This window comes from Octopus bimaculoides, chromosome 10, assembly GCF_001194135.2.
Source record: "Octopus bimaculoides isolate UCB-OBI-ISO-001 chromosome 10, ASM119413v2, whole genome shotgun sequence".
NCBI lineage: Eukaryota > Metazoa > Mollusca > Cephalopoda > Octopoda > Octopodidae > Octopus > Octopus bimaculoides.
This window is the reverse complement of record NC_068990.1, coordinates 64,376,118-64,391,611: the sequence shown is the minus strand read 5'-3', so window position 1 is coordinate 64,391,611 and position 15,494 is coordinate 64,376,118. Positions and strand designations below refer to the sequence as shown.

Below are 15,494 nucleotides of genomic sequence, written 5' to 3'. Positions count from 1 at the left end.
CTACCCGGAATTCATTACTGTACTCATTTCCAACCCTCACCTTACTGGCAGCATCTCTGTACATGGCTCGCACAGCTCTCACTAACCATTCTTCTATCCCAAGTTTCCTCATTGACCACCAGATAAGGGATCGGGGGACCCTGTCAAAGGCTTTCTCCATGTCAACGAAAGCCAGGTACAGAGGTTTATCCTTAGCTAGGTATTTCTCCTGCAACTGTCTCACTAGAAATAAGGCATCAGTAGTGCTTTTACCTGGCACGAACCCAAACTGCATCTCATCTAAATTGATTCGCTCCCTAATTAGTTGGGCTATGACCCTCTCTGTAACTTTCATAACCTGATCTAACAGCTTGAGGATATAAGAAGTTACAGCTATCATATTTTCCCTGAAATTGAAAGTATGTTGCAGGTTTCATTTGTTAACATCTTATTTACCTTTATAAGAAACAACAATAATCTAGGAATGTTGCTTAATACTTTAACACACAAAGCTGGAAAATGTGTTTGCAGAGGTTATTAAACAAAAGCAAAATGGTGCAACACTCAGCCCTGAGATTATAAATAGCTTCAGTAATTATGTTTTACATTTTACCTTTCTTTTTTTTTTCATTCATTCATAAACATTGTGCCTAGAGTAAGATGAACAGGGAGGGATAATTAGTAAGGTTAGTAAGAAATAAAAAGACACATGTAAGATTGGCTCAGGTGGACATAAAGGGTAGCTTGAGGAGAGGGTTACTTACAGAAAAGGAATGTGAAAAGAAACTGCACAACAATAACTTGATAATAAAGGTTTGCAACATGAGAAGAATGGTTGATCAAGCAGATGCAGTTTCACAGAAGGTCAATGATAAAGTGGAAATAGAAAGGTAGGAAAGTAGATGTAATAAGGACATAGGGATGGGAAAACATCAAGGCAATTTCACAGACTTTTTTTCGAGTAATGATTGGTTGGTTTGTGTACAACTGATTTAATACTTTAGCACTTAAACTGGCCATATCTGGCCCAAATATCCCATCTGCTTTATGTTCAAACTGGCCGGATCCGATCTCAACTGCCTATTCTACAATGTCATTCTAAAAATATACAATTATATCATCAAAATTTTCAAGCAATGAAATAATGTATAATTAATTCAAAACAATGTGAATAAAAAAACCATGATATTTGATATAGCAATCCAAATTCTAAGGGGTTAAACAATAAACTCTACAGGTGAGAAGAAAATAGCCTTAAATTAAAAATAAATTAATAAAACACTTAAAACAAACCTGTAAAATGGATAGACAGATGAGAACATTTACTGATTGCTGGAAGTAACTTGGAATCAACAGTTAAATCTTAAATGCACAAGGCATGATACTTGGGGGAGGGGACTAATCAATTACATCGACTATAGTGCTCAACAGGAATTCATTTCATCAACCTCAAAAGGATGAAAGGCAAAGTTGACCTTGGTGGAATTTGAACTCAGAATGTAAGGAGAGACGAAATGCTACTAAGTATTATGCCCAGTGTGCTAACAATTCTGCCTACTCACTGCCTAATCTGTAACACTATTCTCATGATCCTTGCTGCTCAACCCACATTACAATCACTTCATTCATATGAGCTAAAGAGGAAACCTCTATTCAGTTCCTCAACCTGCAAGAAATAGCAGCAAAATTTTCCTCAAATATGGGTTTCAAATTTTTCCACAAAGCCAGCTGGTTTGGGCGAAGGAATAAGTTGATTAAATTGACTCCAGTCTTCAACTGGTACTTATCTTATCGACCCTGAAAGGATGAAAGGCAAATTCGATCCTGGCAAAATTTTAACTCAGAACATAAAGTCAGACAAAATTGTCCAATATGCTAATGATTCTGCCAGCTCGCTGCCTTAAATCTTCTACAAATATTACCTTACTATTATATATATATATATATATATATATATATACATACACACACACATAATAGACTAATACTGAGTATGTACAAAAAAAAAAAAAGACTGGATAGTCATGGTTAGAGTATCAGTTGAATGATAAACTCAACATGTAAAAATTATCTTTCAGCATGCATAGTTCACAACTGAAGAACAAAAGCACAACAAAGATAAGTTGTTTTTTCTTTTTACAAAATAATCAAAATACACACAAAACTCCACACTTCAGAAAAATACAATTTATAAGAAAAACAATACTTACACCAACAACAACATTAAAAGCAGGAAGTACCATTATGTGCCTTCAAAATAACAGAACTGCACAGAATATACTTAAAAATAAATGTAACACATACAAAAATAAACTTTGAAAGTCTGACACAAGACAAACAGCATTAAAAACATCTTCAAGGAAGTGAAAAAAACTTATCATTGCCAACATTTCTTACAAGATGAAGAAACTTTCTTACAAGTGAAAGACAACAGCCAACATTCCAAATTAGAACCAAAGTAGACAGACACTTTTGACAATTGTAGTGGTCTTATAACATACATAAAAATCTTGCATTCACTATATAGATATCACAATGACATTCATAAGCTACTTCGAAACAACTTTACAGCAGAAACACAGGTTGCTTTCAACATACAAAAGAACTAGCAACACAAAGCACATTAATACAATAAACATGTGCATACCATCAACTCCATCCCCACCACCAATCCCACCAGATTATATACTCCATATAGAGCACTTAACATTCACACAACACCACCTAGATATCAGATAGAATAGACAAGCGATGTAGTATCATCCCAACTCAACTCTATATTCTAAATAAACCACACCAAGATATCTTACCATGCCAACTGCAACGACTCTTCCTCAGATATCACCTTTTGCTCCCTACACTCTCGAAATAACTTGGCAAATAATTCCCTAATTCTCCTTGGACCACAAACTCATTATCACAACACATTTACACAACACTGAAGAAAGCTAATACACTTTTACAAACTTCAAAAAAAAAAAAAAGAAAAAAGAAAAAATAACACAATGGAACAAGTTCCACTAAGTTTTCTAGAATTCAACAATACTCGATCACCAACATAGACACTGCAGTTCATACACTCAATAAAATAATTACAAACACATCAAAAGAACATATCACACAAAGCAACATAAAAACTACAATCCCAGAAATAGCCAACCTCAAACACAATACACACAACTGAAATAAAAGTCAGCATCAAACAACTAAATAATGAAATAACCAAAAAAAAGCATAAATAAAACAACTGGCAATCACTTATATTGAACATAAAACACAAAACTAATAGTAAAACACACTATATATGGTAATTAGCAGCATCAATAACAACGGTGGCCACCACCACCACCATCATCATTCAACGTCTGTTTTCCATGCTGGCATGGGTTGGACCAGTGGTTCCCAAAGTGGGCAGTAATGCCCTGCTGGTGACAGTGGAAAATTCTAAGGGGGTATTGAAGAAAAGTTGGGTGATAATTGGGTAGCGATTCATGTAAAAAGTGGGGCAATAATAGGGTAGTGATTCATGTAAAACAACAAAATAATGGGTTCATTAGGTTAAGTTTTATTTGTGAAATACAGTTGCTTTGAATTTGCTTCAGAAAGAGGTCAATGTTTGTGATGGTTAGCTGGGGTGGGGGCACTAGGAATGTGGCCTGGGTGCCAAGGGGGCGGCAGCCTGAAAAGTTTGGGAACCACTGGGTTGGACAGTTTGACAGGAGCTGGCAAGGCTAGGAGCCACACCAAGTTCCATTGTTTTGGCATGGTTTCTACAGCTGGATACCCTTCCTAGTGCCAACCACTTTACAGAGTAGCCATAATAATTTCAAATAGTATCTATACACTACAATGTCAATCAAATACCTTGATCAGACATTTCTCAAAAATCAGGCCAGACAAAACCACACCTGTTCATCTAAAACACTTAGCAGCATGATTGAATCACTGCACTCCCCAACTACTCTTTCTAATCTCATCAAATTCATTGATTCTTAAAGCTGGAAAAAAATTATAACAAATCTAAAGCTCTACCAAATCCCAAATGAAATAACATCAAATAACTATCACCCACATATGCATGCTTGCAAATAGTCTAGAAAGGCTAATCTTTAAAATCACTAACACACAAATCCTCTTCTCCAGATCACACTCAGATACCAATCACTATGCCCAAGAACCACCCTACTCACAAGACGAACACAGACAATTAATGATGGCCTCAACTACAAATAACACACACAAACACACACTAACTAGCATTTACATCAGCAAAGTTTTTAATTCCATTCCTCATTATCCATTCAACACAAAATGCTGATAAGCAAATTACTCATCAGGCGGCCAAGCCTATGTAATATACAGAAACAGCACCTGCAGAATCCGAGTCATACCAAACAGAGTACAAACATACATCTTCTTACTCATTCTTTTCAACCTTTACTGATACAGCCTTTTCACATACCCAGAATGTGTGCAGATAGCCTTATACATAAATGACAGCACACACACACATCCTCCTACTGTTCTCCAGACACTGCTGCATAACTATTCCAACCTTTTTTAAATCTCCTAGACCAGTGCTACTCAAAGTTGTATGGCGCACTGGTATTTGGCTGAAGAATGTTGTACTGGTCCACGAGCCATCAGCTGCCGGTACACGGCGAGTTTCCAGAAAAGAAAGAAACATTATAAAATGCTTATGTAATATCGTATTATTTGTTTACAAAATAAATATAAGATAAAAAAAAATCAACTTTTATTTATATTCATTAAATATATTGTTTCCGGTATAAATTAATATTACTAAGAAATATTACCAGTCCGTGGCACATTGGGGAAAAAAAAAAAAAAACTGCCAGTTCACCACATCAGATAATTTGAGAAGCACTGCCTTAGACCACTTGGACATGCAAAGGGCACAGTTTGTTGCCACAGCATGCTTTAACCTCTCCCCCCACCACCACCACACACAGACATACAGTCTGTGTCATTATGTAAAAAAACAAAAAATCACCACTAAACATCTGAGTACAACTACAAAATCCCGGAGCATTACTCCAACAACACAACAACAACCAATAGACATTATCATTCTAGCTCAGCCTTGACAAGCATAAAAGAAAAAAACATACAGAAACAAACAATAAGTGTAGAAGAACAGCTACTGATGCACTCCACCTTGCCTACTTCCATGTGGCCACCATTAGAATATACAGGCGTATAAGAGAGACCAGACATTTGAGATGATGCAGTTTGTCTGGACTATCATGCTGCACCCCATACAATTTTTTACTGTATGCTAGAATGTGCAGTATGACCTTCAGCTAGGAAGAGACAGTATAACTGAGGAGATGAATCTGTGGGTCATGCTACAACATTCTTCAGCCAAATACCTGCTCAATCAGCTTTGATCTAGAGCTATACAACACCAATATCCAAAAGATAAAACTGGAAAGGTATAGAAACATTGATGGACCTAGGAAGTTTATTGTAACAAACTAAACAAAAGACTAACAAGGGAATACAAAATAAAAATCATTAATCAAACTTGAACATCGTCATGTTTTCAATATAAGTTTGAAAAAAAAAAGAGGTGTTCCTTATGTACATGAATACGTATGTGTCTGTATATATAAATACACAAATACACACACATATACTTTAACAAGATAATAAAAGTAACATATATTTTAGTTCAAAAGCCATAATAAAACCTTGTGGCTTTTGTTAATGAACAAAGAGAAAACTATAAACCTAAAATTAAACATTTCTGAATAGTGAATAACTATGCATGTCACCATTTGTAGGATGCACAAGATTTTCAAGAATAAATTGACTCCATAAATTCTGAAATAACTTGTCTTTGGCAATACAAATTTAAAGTACGGTTTACATTTTAATCAAAGTGATTTGTACAAATATAAAATGTGAGAGTGTGTGTGTGTGTGTGTATACTTATATATGTATATAGGCAAATCAAAAATGAAAACAAAAACAAGTCAAAAGGATATACATAGTTAACACATTAGGTTGATGCTCAGTTTAAGATGGGAAAAACAATGGGGCGTGATGTTTGAAAGGTTCGGAGAGAAGGAAAAGAATAGTCTGGGAAAAGCACGCATGTGGTTACACGGCTGAAATGACCTGATGATATACGTCATCATCATCATCCTTTAATAACTCTAAACAAGTATTTTATGACTGTTTAAATCATCATCATTTTAAAGTCTATTTTTCTACACTGGCTGTTTCATTATACATCTTGATCATTTCATTCATTAACCCTTTAATATTTAATCCAGCCATATCCAGCCTAAATATTCTACCTGTTTTACGTTAAAACTAAGCCAAATCTAGCTTCTCACATCTACCTGACAATGTCATTGAAAAATATACAAACACACCATTGAAATCTTGAAATTATAAGATATTTCTTTTATTTCTTTTACTTGTTTCAGTCATTTGACTGTGGTCATGCTGGGGCATCACCTTAAAGGGTTTTAGTTGAAGAAATTGACCCCATGACTTATTCTTTGTAAGCCTAGTACTTATTCTATCAGTCTCTTTTGCCAAACAGCTAAGTTATGGGGACATAAACACACTGGTAACATAGACACACAAATGTATACATATATATGTATATATGATGGGTGTCTTTCAGTTTTTGTCTACCAAATCTACTCACAAAGCTTTGGTCTGCCTGAAGCTATAGTAGAAGACACTTGTCCAAAGTGTCACGCAGTCTGACTGAACCTGGAACCATGTGGTTAGGAAGCAGGCTTCTTACTACACAGCTACGTTTGTGCCATAATTCCAAACAATGTGAATAAACAATACATTTGATAAAGAAATCTGAATGCTAAAGGGTTAAGGCCTTGCTCTTTGAGGCTTGATCTAACTAACTATCTAGCTACTACTTTTCAATCCTTCTTTGGACTTTTCTTCCACCATTATCTCATTATCTTGAGGATCAGGGTGAAGAAAAGAGAGCTTGGAAAAGGAGTAATATATTCATTAAGATCTAAAAGGTAGGTAAAGATTTAGGATGATATAGAGAAAAATAAACACAAAGAAAAAAGAAAGCGATAGAAAATTTAATCTTTCTCTAACAATTTCAGATATTCTTTGTAATTTTATTTCATTTTATCCATCATGTGATTTGTAAGTGTTTTCGTCCTTTATGAACTCTAGGCTCAAAATAGCTTCCAAAAATAATAAGTAAAAAAGAAAGAAAACTATAATGATTGTTTTGATAAACTGAACGCCATAAGATAACTGATTATAATTTGCAAAGATTAGAAGTACAAAGATAAATTGGCCAGTGACTTTGAGGACAAACTAATACCATCTTCAGCCAGACTAGCTATCCAACTAAACAACAAAAGAATAAGAATTTTATCTTCCTACATTATGGATGTTTATATGCAACTACCTATGTATTAGTCAATGTTTTCTATAACTGTATGATTTTAATCTATGTGTGTGTGTTTATCCTAGACAATGTTCTTCAGTAATAGATTCTATATAATGTAGTATTAATGTATGCCTTTTTGCTTTTTAGCATAATAATAATAATGTAGAAGGATGCAATGACAAGGGAAAGAAAATGTATAATAGTTGATTGAAATGACTCCAGTACATCACTATTTATTTTATTCCTCCTGGTAGGATTAAAGGAAAATAAAATAATGCAACACACCGGCAATAATAGATTTTCAAAAATATCTTCTTGACCTATTTTTACAAATTGTCATATTGAGTAGGTACAAGACAAACCATAGCTTGGGTAGGAAACTTCCAGAGAAAGGCTGGTTACTTATCTAGCTAGGAATCCCTGAAGCACAACAAAATTGATTGTAAGTGCCAAACCATGAGTTAGTGCAGTGTTTCTCAACAATTTTTTACCTATGAACCCCTTTGATTCCTGTTTTACTTGGGTGGGCCCCTCAGTCATTTGATGTTTAAAAAATCATTTTAAGTTTTTATAATTAAATATTATTAGGAATTGTATAAAAATAATTGTTGAAATATTTTGTGTATTGCAGAATGAAAATACCAGCAAACCTGAATTTGAATGTTAGGTTGATCTTAAAACTTAAAATTCATTTTCATGTCATGTTATCTCATAGATTTTTGGGGGTAAATGTATTATAATGGAAACCTTGTGAGTGGACAGAAACTGAAAAAAAGAGCCAATTTTATATATGTATGTGTGTTTGTGTCATCTTGAGAGCACATGACAGTTGTAAATGAGTGTCACTGTCCTACAAGCAGCGTCATTCATTTCCTATATAACCACTAATTTTAACAACAAAATTGTATATGGACCCTGTCTGAGAACCACTGAGTTAATGTAATCCTATACAAACATTTCATTTCAAACGAACACATACTAATAAAACATTTAATATGGTTTTCCATCCCCTACAGTTAATTCACTGCACTATAGTAGGGGAAATATTGATGTTTCCAGGAAGTGGATAACACAATAACCTTTTTTTGTAAGAGAAATAAAGGTCATGGACAATCAACTCAACCACAGTATATTATTGGTATATATTTGAGCCAAGAAGAGAACAGTCATTCAGCTTGCAGATGACAGCAGGTAAATCTTCCTCAAATCTCATCATTCCTTCTTAAAGTAGAAATAAAGATAACAGAAGCTAAAATAAGGAAGAAAATGTCAAGACTAGAATGCAGAGTCTACAATTTCTTAACTGGATATTTCTTCAGTATAAATCCTAATAGTTTCACCCTTCCATGATTCTCTGGTAATGTCCCTCAATCCAGCTCAAATTGTTGATTGTCAAAATCACAATAGTAATAAATCATTTTCTCATTTTATTTGAATTAAGCATCTTGCACGCTCATTAGCTGTTATGTTTCAGTTGTTACCATACTTGTATGTTCGTTTCTACATGTGTATATGTGTTGTGTTCATTTGAACCGTTTAATTTCTGTGTGCATTCATCTGTACATTATCAGATTTATCCCATTTAACGCGTATGCATGTTATATATATGCAGATGTAAATGAATCAATTCATCCGTATTGAAAAACATGGCTGTATATTTATTTCAGAAATTCCAGTTGAATATGTTTATAAATGAAGGGTAGATACTAAATTACTCATTTTTTTCTGAAGTTCTTATTGAAACTAGAAAATAGATATGTAAAGGAAATGCATATATACTCAATACAGATGTGTCTACCTCCACTGATACTTATATTGTTTCTTCCATAAGTTCTTACTCATCTATATTAGTGCATACTAAAAGCTTTCTTCTCATATCCATATTTTTATAAAAATTACAATTGATAAATAATTTATAAGTATTTTAAAATAGGGAGTTACTTTTCAATCACCCTGTATATAGAGAGTGATTCATAAGTCCATCTAACATTTAAATGATATAAAGCATATTTTATTACAATTTTGCTTGTATATATTTTAAATATTCTTTGTTATTTTGTTGAAAGTCTCTCTCACTATCTCTACATGTATGTGTGCATATACAATAATTACACACACACAGAGACAGTGTCTGTTTTCATGTCAAGTTATAAATAAAAAGATTTTAATCAAAGGATCACTCAATACTTTTTAGTAGAGTACATGTCTGTTAACTTTTACAAAGAAAAGTTTGGCAGTGACTCTATATATATATATATATATATATATATATATATATATTTAATGTAGTCCCATTTATGCCAGCATGGAAAACAGACGTTAAACAATGATTATTTGTATATCATTTTACATCTGCTTTCTACACAGGCATGTTGCACTGGACAGTTTGGCAAGACCCAACAGATCAGAGAACCAAATATCTCTCCAATTTCTCATTTCTAGTATGGTTTCTACAGCTGATCACTTTTCATAATACATCCAGAGTGGATGCATTTTATCAAGGCATCAACACAAGAGAGGCTGTCATGTTTTATGTTAGACAAAATAATTCCCCTCTACCTTACAGTGTCCAATTCGTTGCAGCCAGCTAGTCATGTACCTCAAACCCTTAAACATCCCAATCCACTTGTCTCTCCATCTCTTGAGGCATCCATCACACACCTGGCTTCTATATTAACCAATATTCTCTTTCCTCCTTCCTCAAAAGATCAACTCTTTGGAATCGTCTCCCTGCTCCTGTCTTTCCTGCAGTGTAAATGGAACATTAGCAGCAAACTCACTGGTCTCAGAAGGCCTTCAAAATTCGTAACAGTTGCACCTTCTTCCAGATGTAGCAAGTAAAAAAGCAATAAACAAGTAAGATAAAATAGTGTACCATGTATTTTGATATTTATTCATATATTATTTGTATTATAACACATATTGATTAAAGCTGAACAATTTCAGGAATGAGTTTTCACTGTAGTTTCTTCATTGAAATTCCAGAAATAAATCTTTAACTGACAAACCAAGTCACTGTACAAATGCATCAAACATTCACCTCTCACTTACATCCTCTTTCTACACTGTTTTCTCCTGCAATCCTTCAACTACTAACGTTCTGTATATACACTAAATTCTACCAAATTTGTTTGAGAATTATTTTTGATGAACTGAAAAGAAGCTGCAGCAAAAGAATAATCCTGAATTATTTAGATTTATCCATACTTTTAATACTGAGTACTATGTAAGCATGTTGTTTGTTTCTGCATTTGTACAATTGATATTATTATATCTATTAATTAAGGTGGCGAGCTGGCAGAATTGTTACTGCACCAGGCAAAATGCTTAGCAGCATATCATCTGTCTTTAGATTTGGAGTTCAAATTCCACTGAGGTCAACTTTGCCTTTCACCCTTTTGAGGTTGATAAAATAAGTACCAGTTGGGTCGATATAATCAACTTAGCCCCACCCCTGAACTTGCTGGTCTTGTGCCAAAATTTGAAACCATTATCATATTCATCAGTCAAAATAACCTCAATGCACTGGTAGTGTTCAATATATTTTAAGATGTAGAATTTGCACATGAAATCATGTTTTGGTTCTTAAAGCAGAACCTTATCAATGGCATAGACTGTATTTGCTCCTGATGAACAAAAGCAAAAGGATTCAGCTGTAGAGAAATATATAAACAATCGTACATGCATGTATGTATGTATGTATGTCGGAGCCATCTGCGGTTCAAACACCCAGGAACTGGATGGCAAGCTCGGAAACACGAGACGCAGCCAACACATACATGTATGTATGTATGCAAGCATGTATGATCTTTCTTTGAATTTTAGCCAAGTTTTTCTGAAGAGTTCAAGCTGGTCACTAACAAAGGAACAAAACTTTTGGGGTTAAGAGAGTTCCCAGTATTTGCAAATATGTGGTTGAGTTCGTGTGTTGGTTGAACAGTCGATGCATGCACTCAAGTGTGTGCATCTATTCACCTAAAAACATTTCTGATTGCAGAATCTTTGGAATGTCTTACAAACCTCCACTGTGTTGTTAATAGACTGGATTTGGAGAACCTATGTCGGTTTCTTTTGCTTTCTTTGAAAGACCTAATTAATATTTCTAGGTTCTTGAGTAAATTTCTTGATATATATATATCCTAATGCACCTATGATGATAGGTACAAATGAGAATTTATAGTCAGAATACAAGAGTTATAAGTTCCACGTGTGTGAGTGTGTGTGATTATGTATGCGAGTATGTGAGTTTATGTGGGTGAGTGTATGTATGTGAATGAGTATGTATTTCAAATTCCGCTGAGGTCAACTTAGCCGTTCGTTTTTCAGAGAACGATAAAATAAAGCTCCAGTCAATTACTGAGTGTAATTCAGATGATACGTCCTAGATTTGAAGAGAATCATATGTGATGTGAACAGATGTATATAAATGGTTGAAAGGTAGCAAATATAACGAACACGGGCAACCATCCAGAAAATGATCATCTAAACAAGAGATTTGTTTCCGGGAAAAAGTGAATGGTAAATTAAATCTACAATAATGCATAACCAATAGTTACTGTATTGACTTAGTAACGATAAAAGATATTAAAAGAAACAGCCCTGCGATTCCAGCTCTGACCATAAGGCACGAACCAGATACCGCAACGTGTCTAAACTAGCTCGCAACACTGCTTGAAAACGGCACTCCACTGCGCGCGCGTATGTGTGTATATGTGTACTGCGGTCACACTGTTTTATCCTTTCCAACGTCATTGATCATCGTATGCACGCACTCATAATACACACAGTGATTTTAAAAATATATCGATTTGCCAATTTGGCACAAGGCCGCAAATATTAAAGCGTACATACATGCCGGGATTTTATCTACCCAAGGGAATTTGACGAAATGAAATGAAAAGTGAAGCCGGCACCAGTGAAAGCTTAAAATATTGTTTGACCATTTCGTCTGGCACTTCGCTTCTTCTACTTCACTACTCTTTGAACGGTTTATATATACCTACATAAAGTGGTCTTAGTCATATCAGAGTTACACACACTTTTTATACTCAGTAAAAACCTTTGTCTCATAGATAGAACGCTGATATAAACGAATTGATTCAAAATCTTTCTGATTCTTAAGTATAGAAGGGGCATTTACATGGACCCTTTACACGCTAGAAAGAGCAGACTGATCTCCCTTAAATCACATCCGATTGTCTTTAAATAAAATATAAAATATAAAAAAAAAGATAATGTTATCCAAGACATTGAAAAAAAAAACCCTTGAGGTCATGCTTGGACCATCTTTAATCATAGATTTACTTCATCAGAGTTGACCCGGGGCAAAAATACAATAGTAACTATGTAAGCCACAAGAGACAAAATCATTTAGAGGTAGGACATATTTCGTAAAGCTTATTAAGTGGATAACCGATAACAACAATCAACGAGGCGAAATCTGAACGAATTATTTAAGAAAGACAGGCGCTACAACATTTGCATCAACTCCCCCAACCATTCGTGTTTCTTAGATAAGCGTGAAACCTAAAACATCTCGGAAAATATGTGGAAAGCCCTAATATTCATACTATTTTTTTTTCCTTAGAATGTTTCTTTTACTGTCTAGTTGTTTCGGCGTAGCTAAATAATGTTTATAAGGCGTGGTGAGTAATGAGTGACAAAGAATAACTATGTATAAGAACTGCAAAGATCGATTAACACGTAAACAGCCCATGTTAATGGCGTGACTATCTCTCTTTCTCGGTTTGTCTGTGTATGTGCGCGTATACATATATACACGCATACATTCATACAAACGTATATATACTCATACATTCACATAGGCACATACATTATACATATTAATATGTGCATGTGCGTGTGTGGGGAGAGAGAGAGAGTGAGATCAGTAAGTGACCTAATACATATTCAGCAATAGTTCTGCGAATTGTGTGTGTGTGTATGTATATATATATACACACACACACACGGCAGTGTATGTGTATATGTGCAAGCGAAAGAAATGCGTGTTCTGTGTTTGTATTGCTGTTTACTTGGAAATTTCATGTGTGACAAGTGTAGACGTAAGCGAGAAGCGAGGCAATTAACGCAACTCTAACGAGATCGAGATCATATAATAGCAATTAAAAATCCGATTAGACGGAGGACGTGTGTGAAAATATATAAACCGAACAGGCAGTTAACTACGTAGAAGACGATGTATGGGGAGGATCAAAGTTATTAAATAATCCGTTTTCAGTTTCTATTCTACTTATAACAGGCAGACGAAACAAACTCAGTACATCTGTCAGATACAACTAAATATTCACATAGACTAGAATATACGGCCCGAAATCGTCACTTCAGCTTTCTTTAAAATGTATTTGATAGGGAAAAATTAATCATTCTATAAAACATTGTGAAAATAAGAGAGAGAGAGAGAGAGAAAAGTAAGATATAAAACAACTTGACTCGCACGCTCTGAAACAAATACTAAACAGATATATATCACATATATACACAACACACGACGTGTGCGCGCGCGCATATATACACACGCACACGTGTGTGTGTGCGCGCGTATATATACTCGCTCACATACATATACATGTGTGCGTGTGTATACACACATATGCTATTCGGATATACAAATATCTAAGACTGTAGTACTTGTAAATTCATATATACAGCTTGCGTGCGCGCGCGTATATATATATATATATATATATATATATATATATATACACACATATATATATACACACACACACACATATATGTGTACACACATGTGCGTGTGTGTGTGTATGCGTACGTCTAGACACATAATCTGTATTTGTAAAATTACATATACCGCAGTCCTAGTTACAAATATATCCACATAACTGGTGTTTAGTAATCTACACACGAGAACAGAACATTAATCCGCGTGCATTTCAAAAATGCGGAAAAAAAAAGCAGACGATAGAGCTTACGAAAAGATTTCTGTGTTCACATATTTTGTGTATTTATATTTTCTACGTTTCTTTTACATATTTTCGCACTTTCCCAGAATTTTGCTGCATTTCTTTTCTTTTGCAAAACAGCACACACATACTCATCCAAAAATGTGGCCAAGGATAAGTGATGTGATAATAACAATAATAAAAATAATAAATAGATCTACTCACTCTCTGACGACAAAGAACGGGTCTTCGAGTGGCATTTTTCATGTACATTAGCCGTTTTATGTAAATAATGTAAAGTAGGTAGTCCGTCAAATAAGTACTTATTATATATGTGTGCGACACACATAGATATATATGATGAATATGTGAAGGAGTTAAATGATCAAGCATTTGGTGTCACTCAGCAACTGCCGGGACTCCATTTTAGCTGGACTGACTGCTGCCGGAAGTTCAATTACAAAAACGTCATATGATTTATGACATCACATTGGAATTTCCGGCATTCGAGCAGAGGATTATTTCTATTTTTAGAATTTTGCTGGGGATTTTCCCTTCCCTATGAGCACTTAACTTTTTTTTTTTACCCTTTAACTCCCTGTAATTCATTCTTTATATTTGTAAAATAAAAGTAAGGTATATGACATAGCATTATGACTAAAACTGATTTTACCTATCTTTAAAATGAAAACGATTTTTTTTTCCAATTGAAGATCAATGTTTTGGAATGTCTAAAAAGTTCTCAGAAAGGGAACTATAGTTTCTTTTCTGACGTGAGGTATAATTGAGGGAGTGTGTATGCTTCTATTCGAATTATTTGTTTACTGATTTTCTTTATTTCCCTCCCGTTTACCAAACACTAGCACTAGCAACCAGTGAGGTCACCATGTAACTTGCAAGACAAAAATCCTTGGAGAAGGTGGCTTCGTACCAGATGATGAGAGATTAGGGCATGACAAAGGGACAGAAACAGGTGTCTTGCTGTAGGGGAAATATATGGATACTCTAGTCAGAGGGAGAGAGAAAGAGAGAGAGGGGGGGAAAGAGAGAGAAAGAGCAGGAGTGGGGAGAGCAAGAGTGAGAGAGAGAGAGAGCGAGAGAGAGAGAGAGAGAGAGAGAGAGAGAGCGAGTGAGAGAGAGTGTGAGAGAGAGTGTGAGAGAGAGAGAGTGAGAGA

At 34.7% G+C, this 15,494-nt stretch overlaps 1 protein-coding gene across 2 annotated transcripts in view; it reads right to left on the bottom strand.

Moving 5' to 3' along the window:
- LOC106879764 (syntaxin-6) overlaps positions 1-14,781 on the bottom strand; it is a 151,900-nt gene extending 137,119 nt beyond the window's left edge. For both annotated transcript variants that reach the window (XM_014929451.2, XM_014929449.2), the window contains exon 1: positions 14,545-14,781. Coding sequence is in view for 1 of the 2 variants with exons in the window: in XM_014929449.2 (XP_014784935.1) it covers positions 14,545-14,579 (35 nt within the window). In the remaining variant the exon portion in view is untranslated. The remainder of the gene's footprint in view (positions 1-14,544) is intronic.
- Positions 14,782-15,494: the final 713 nt, after the last annotated feature.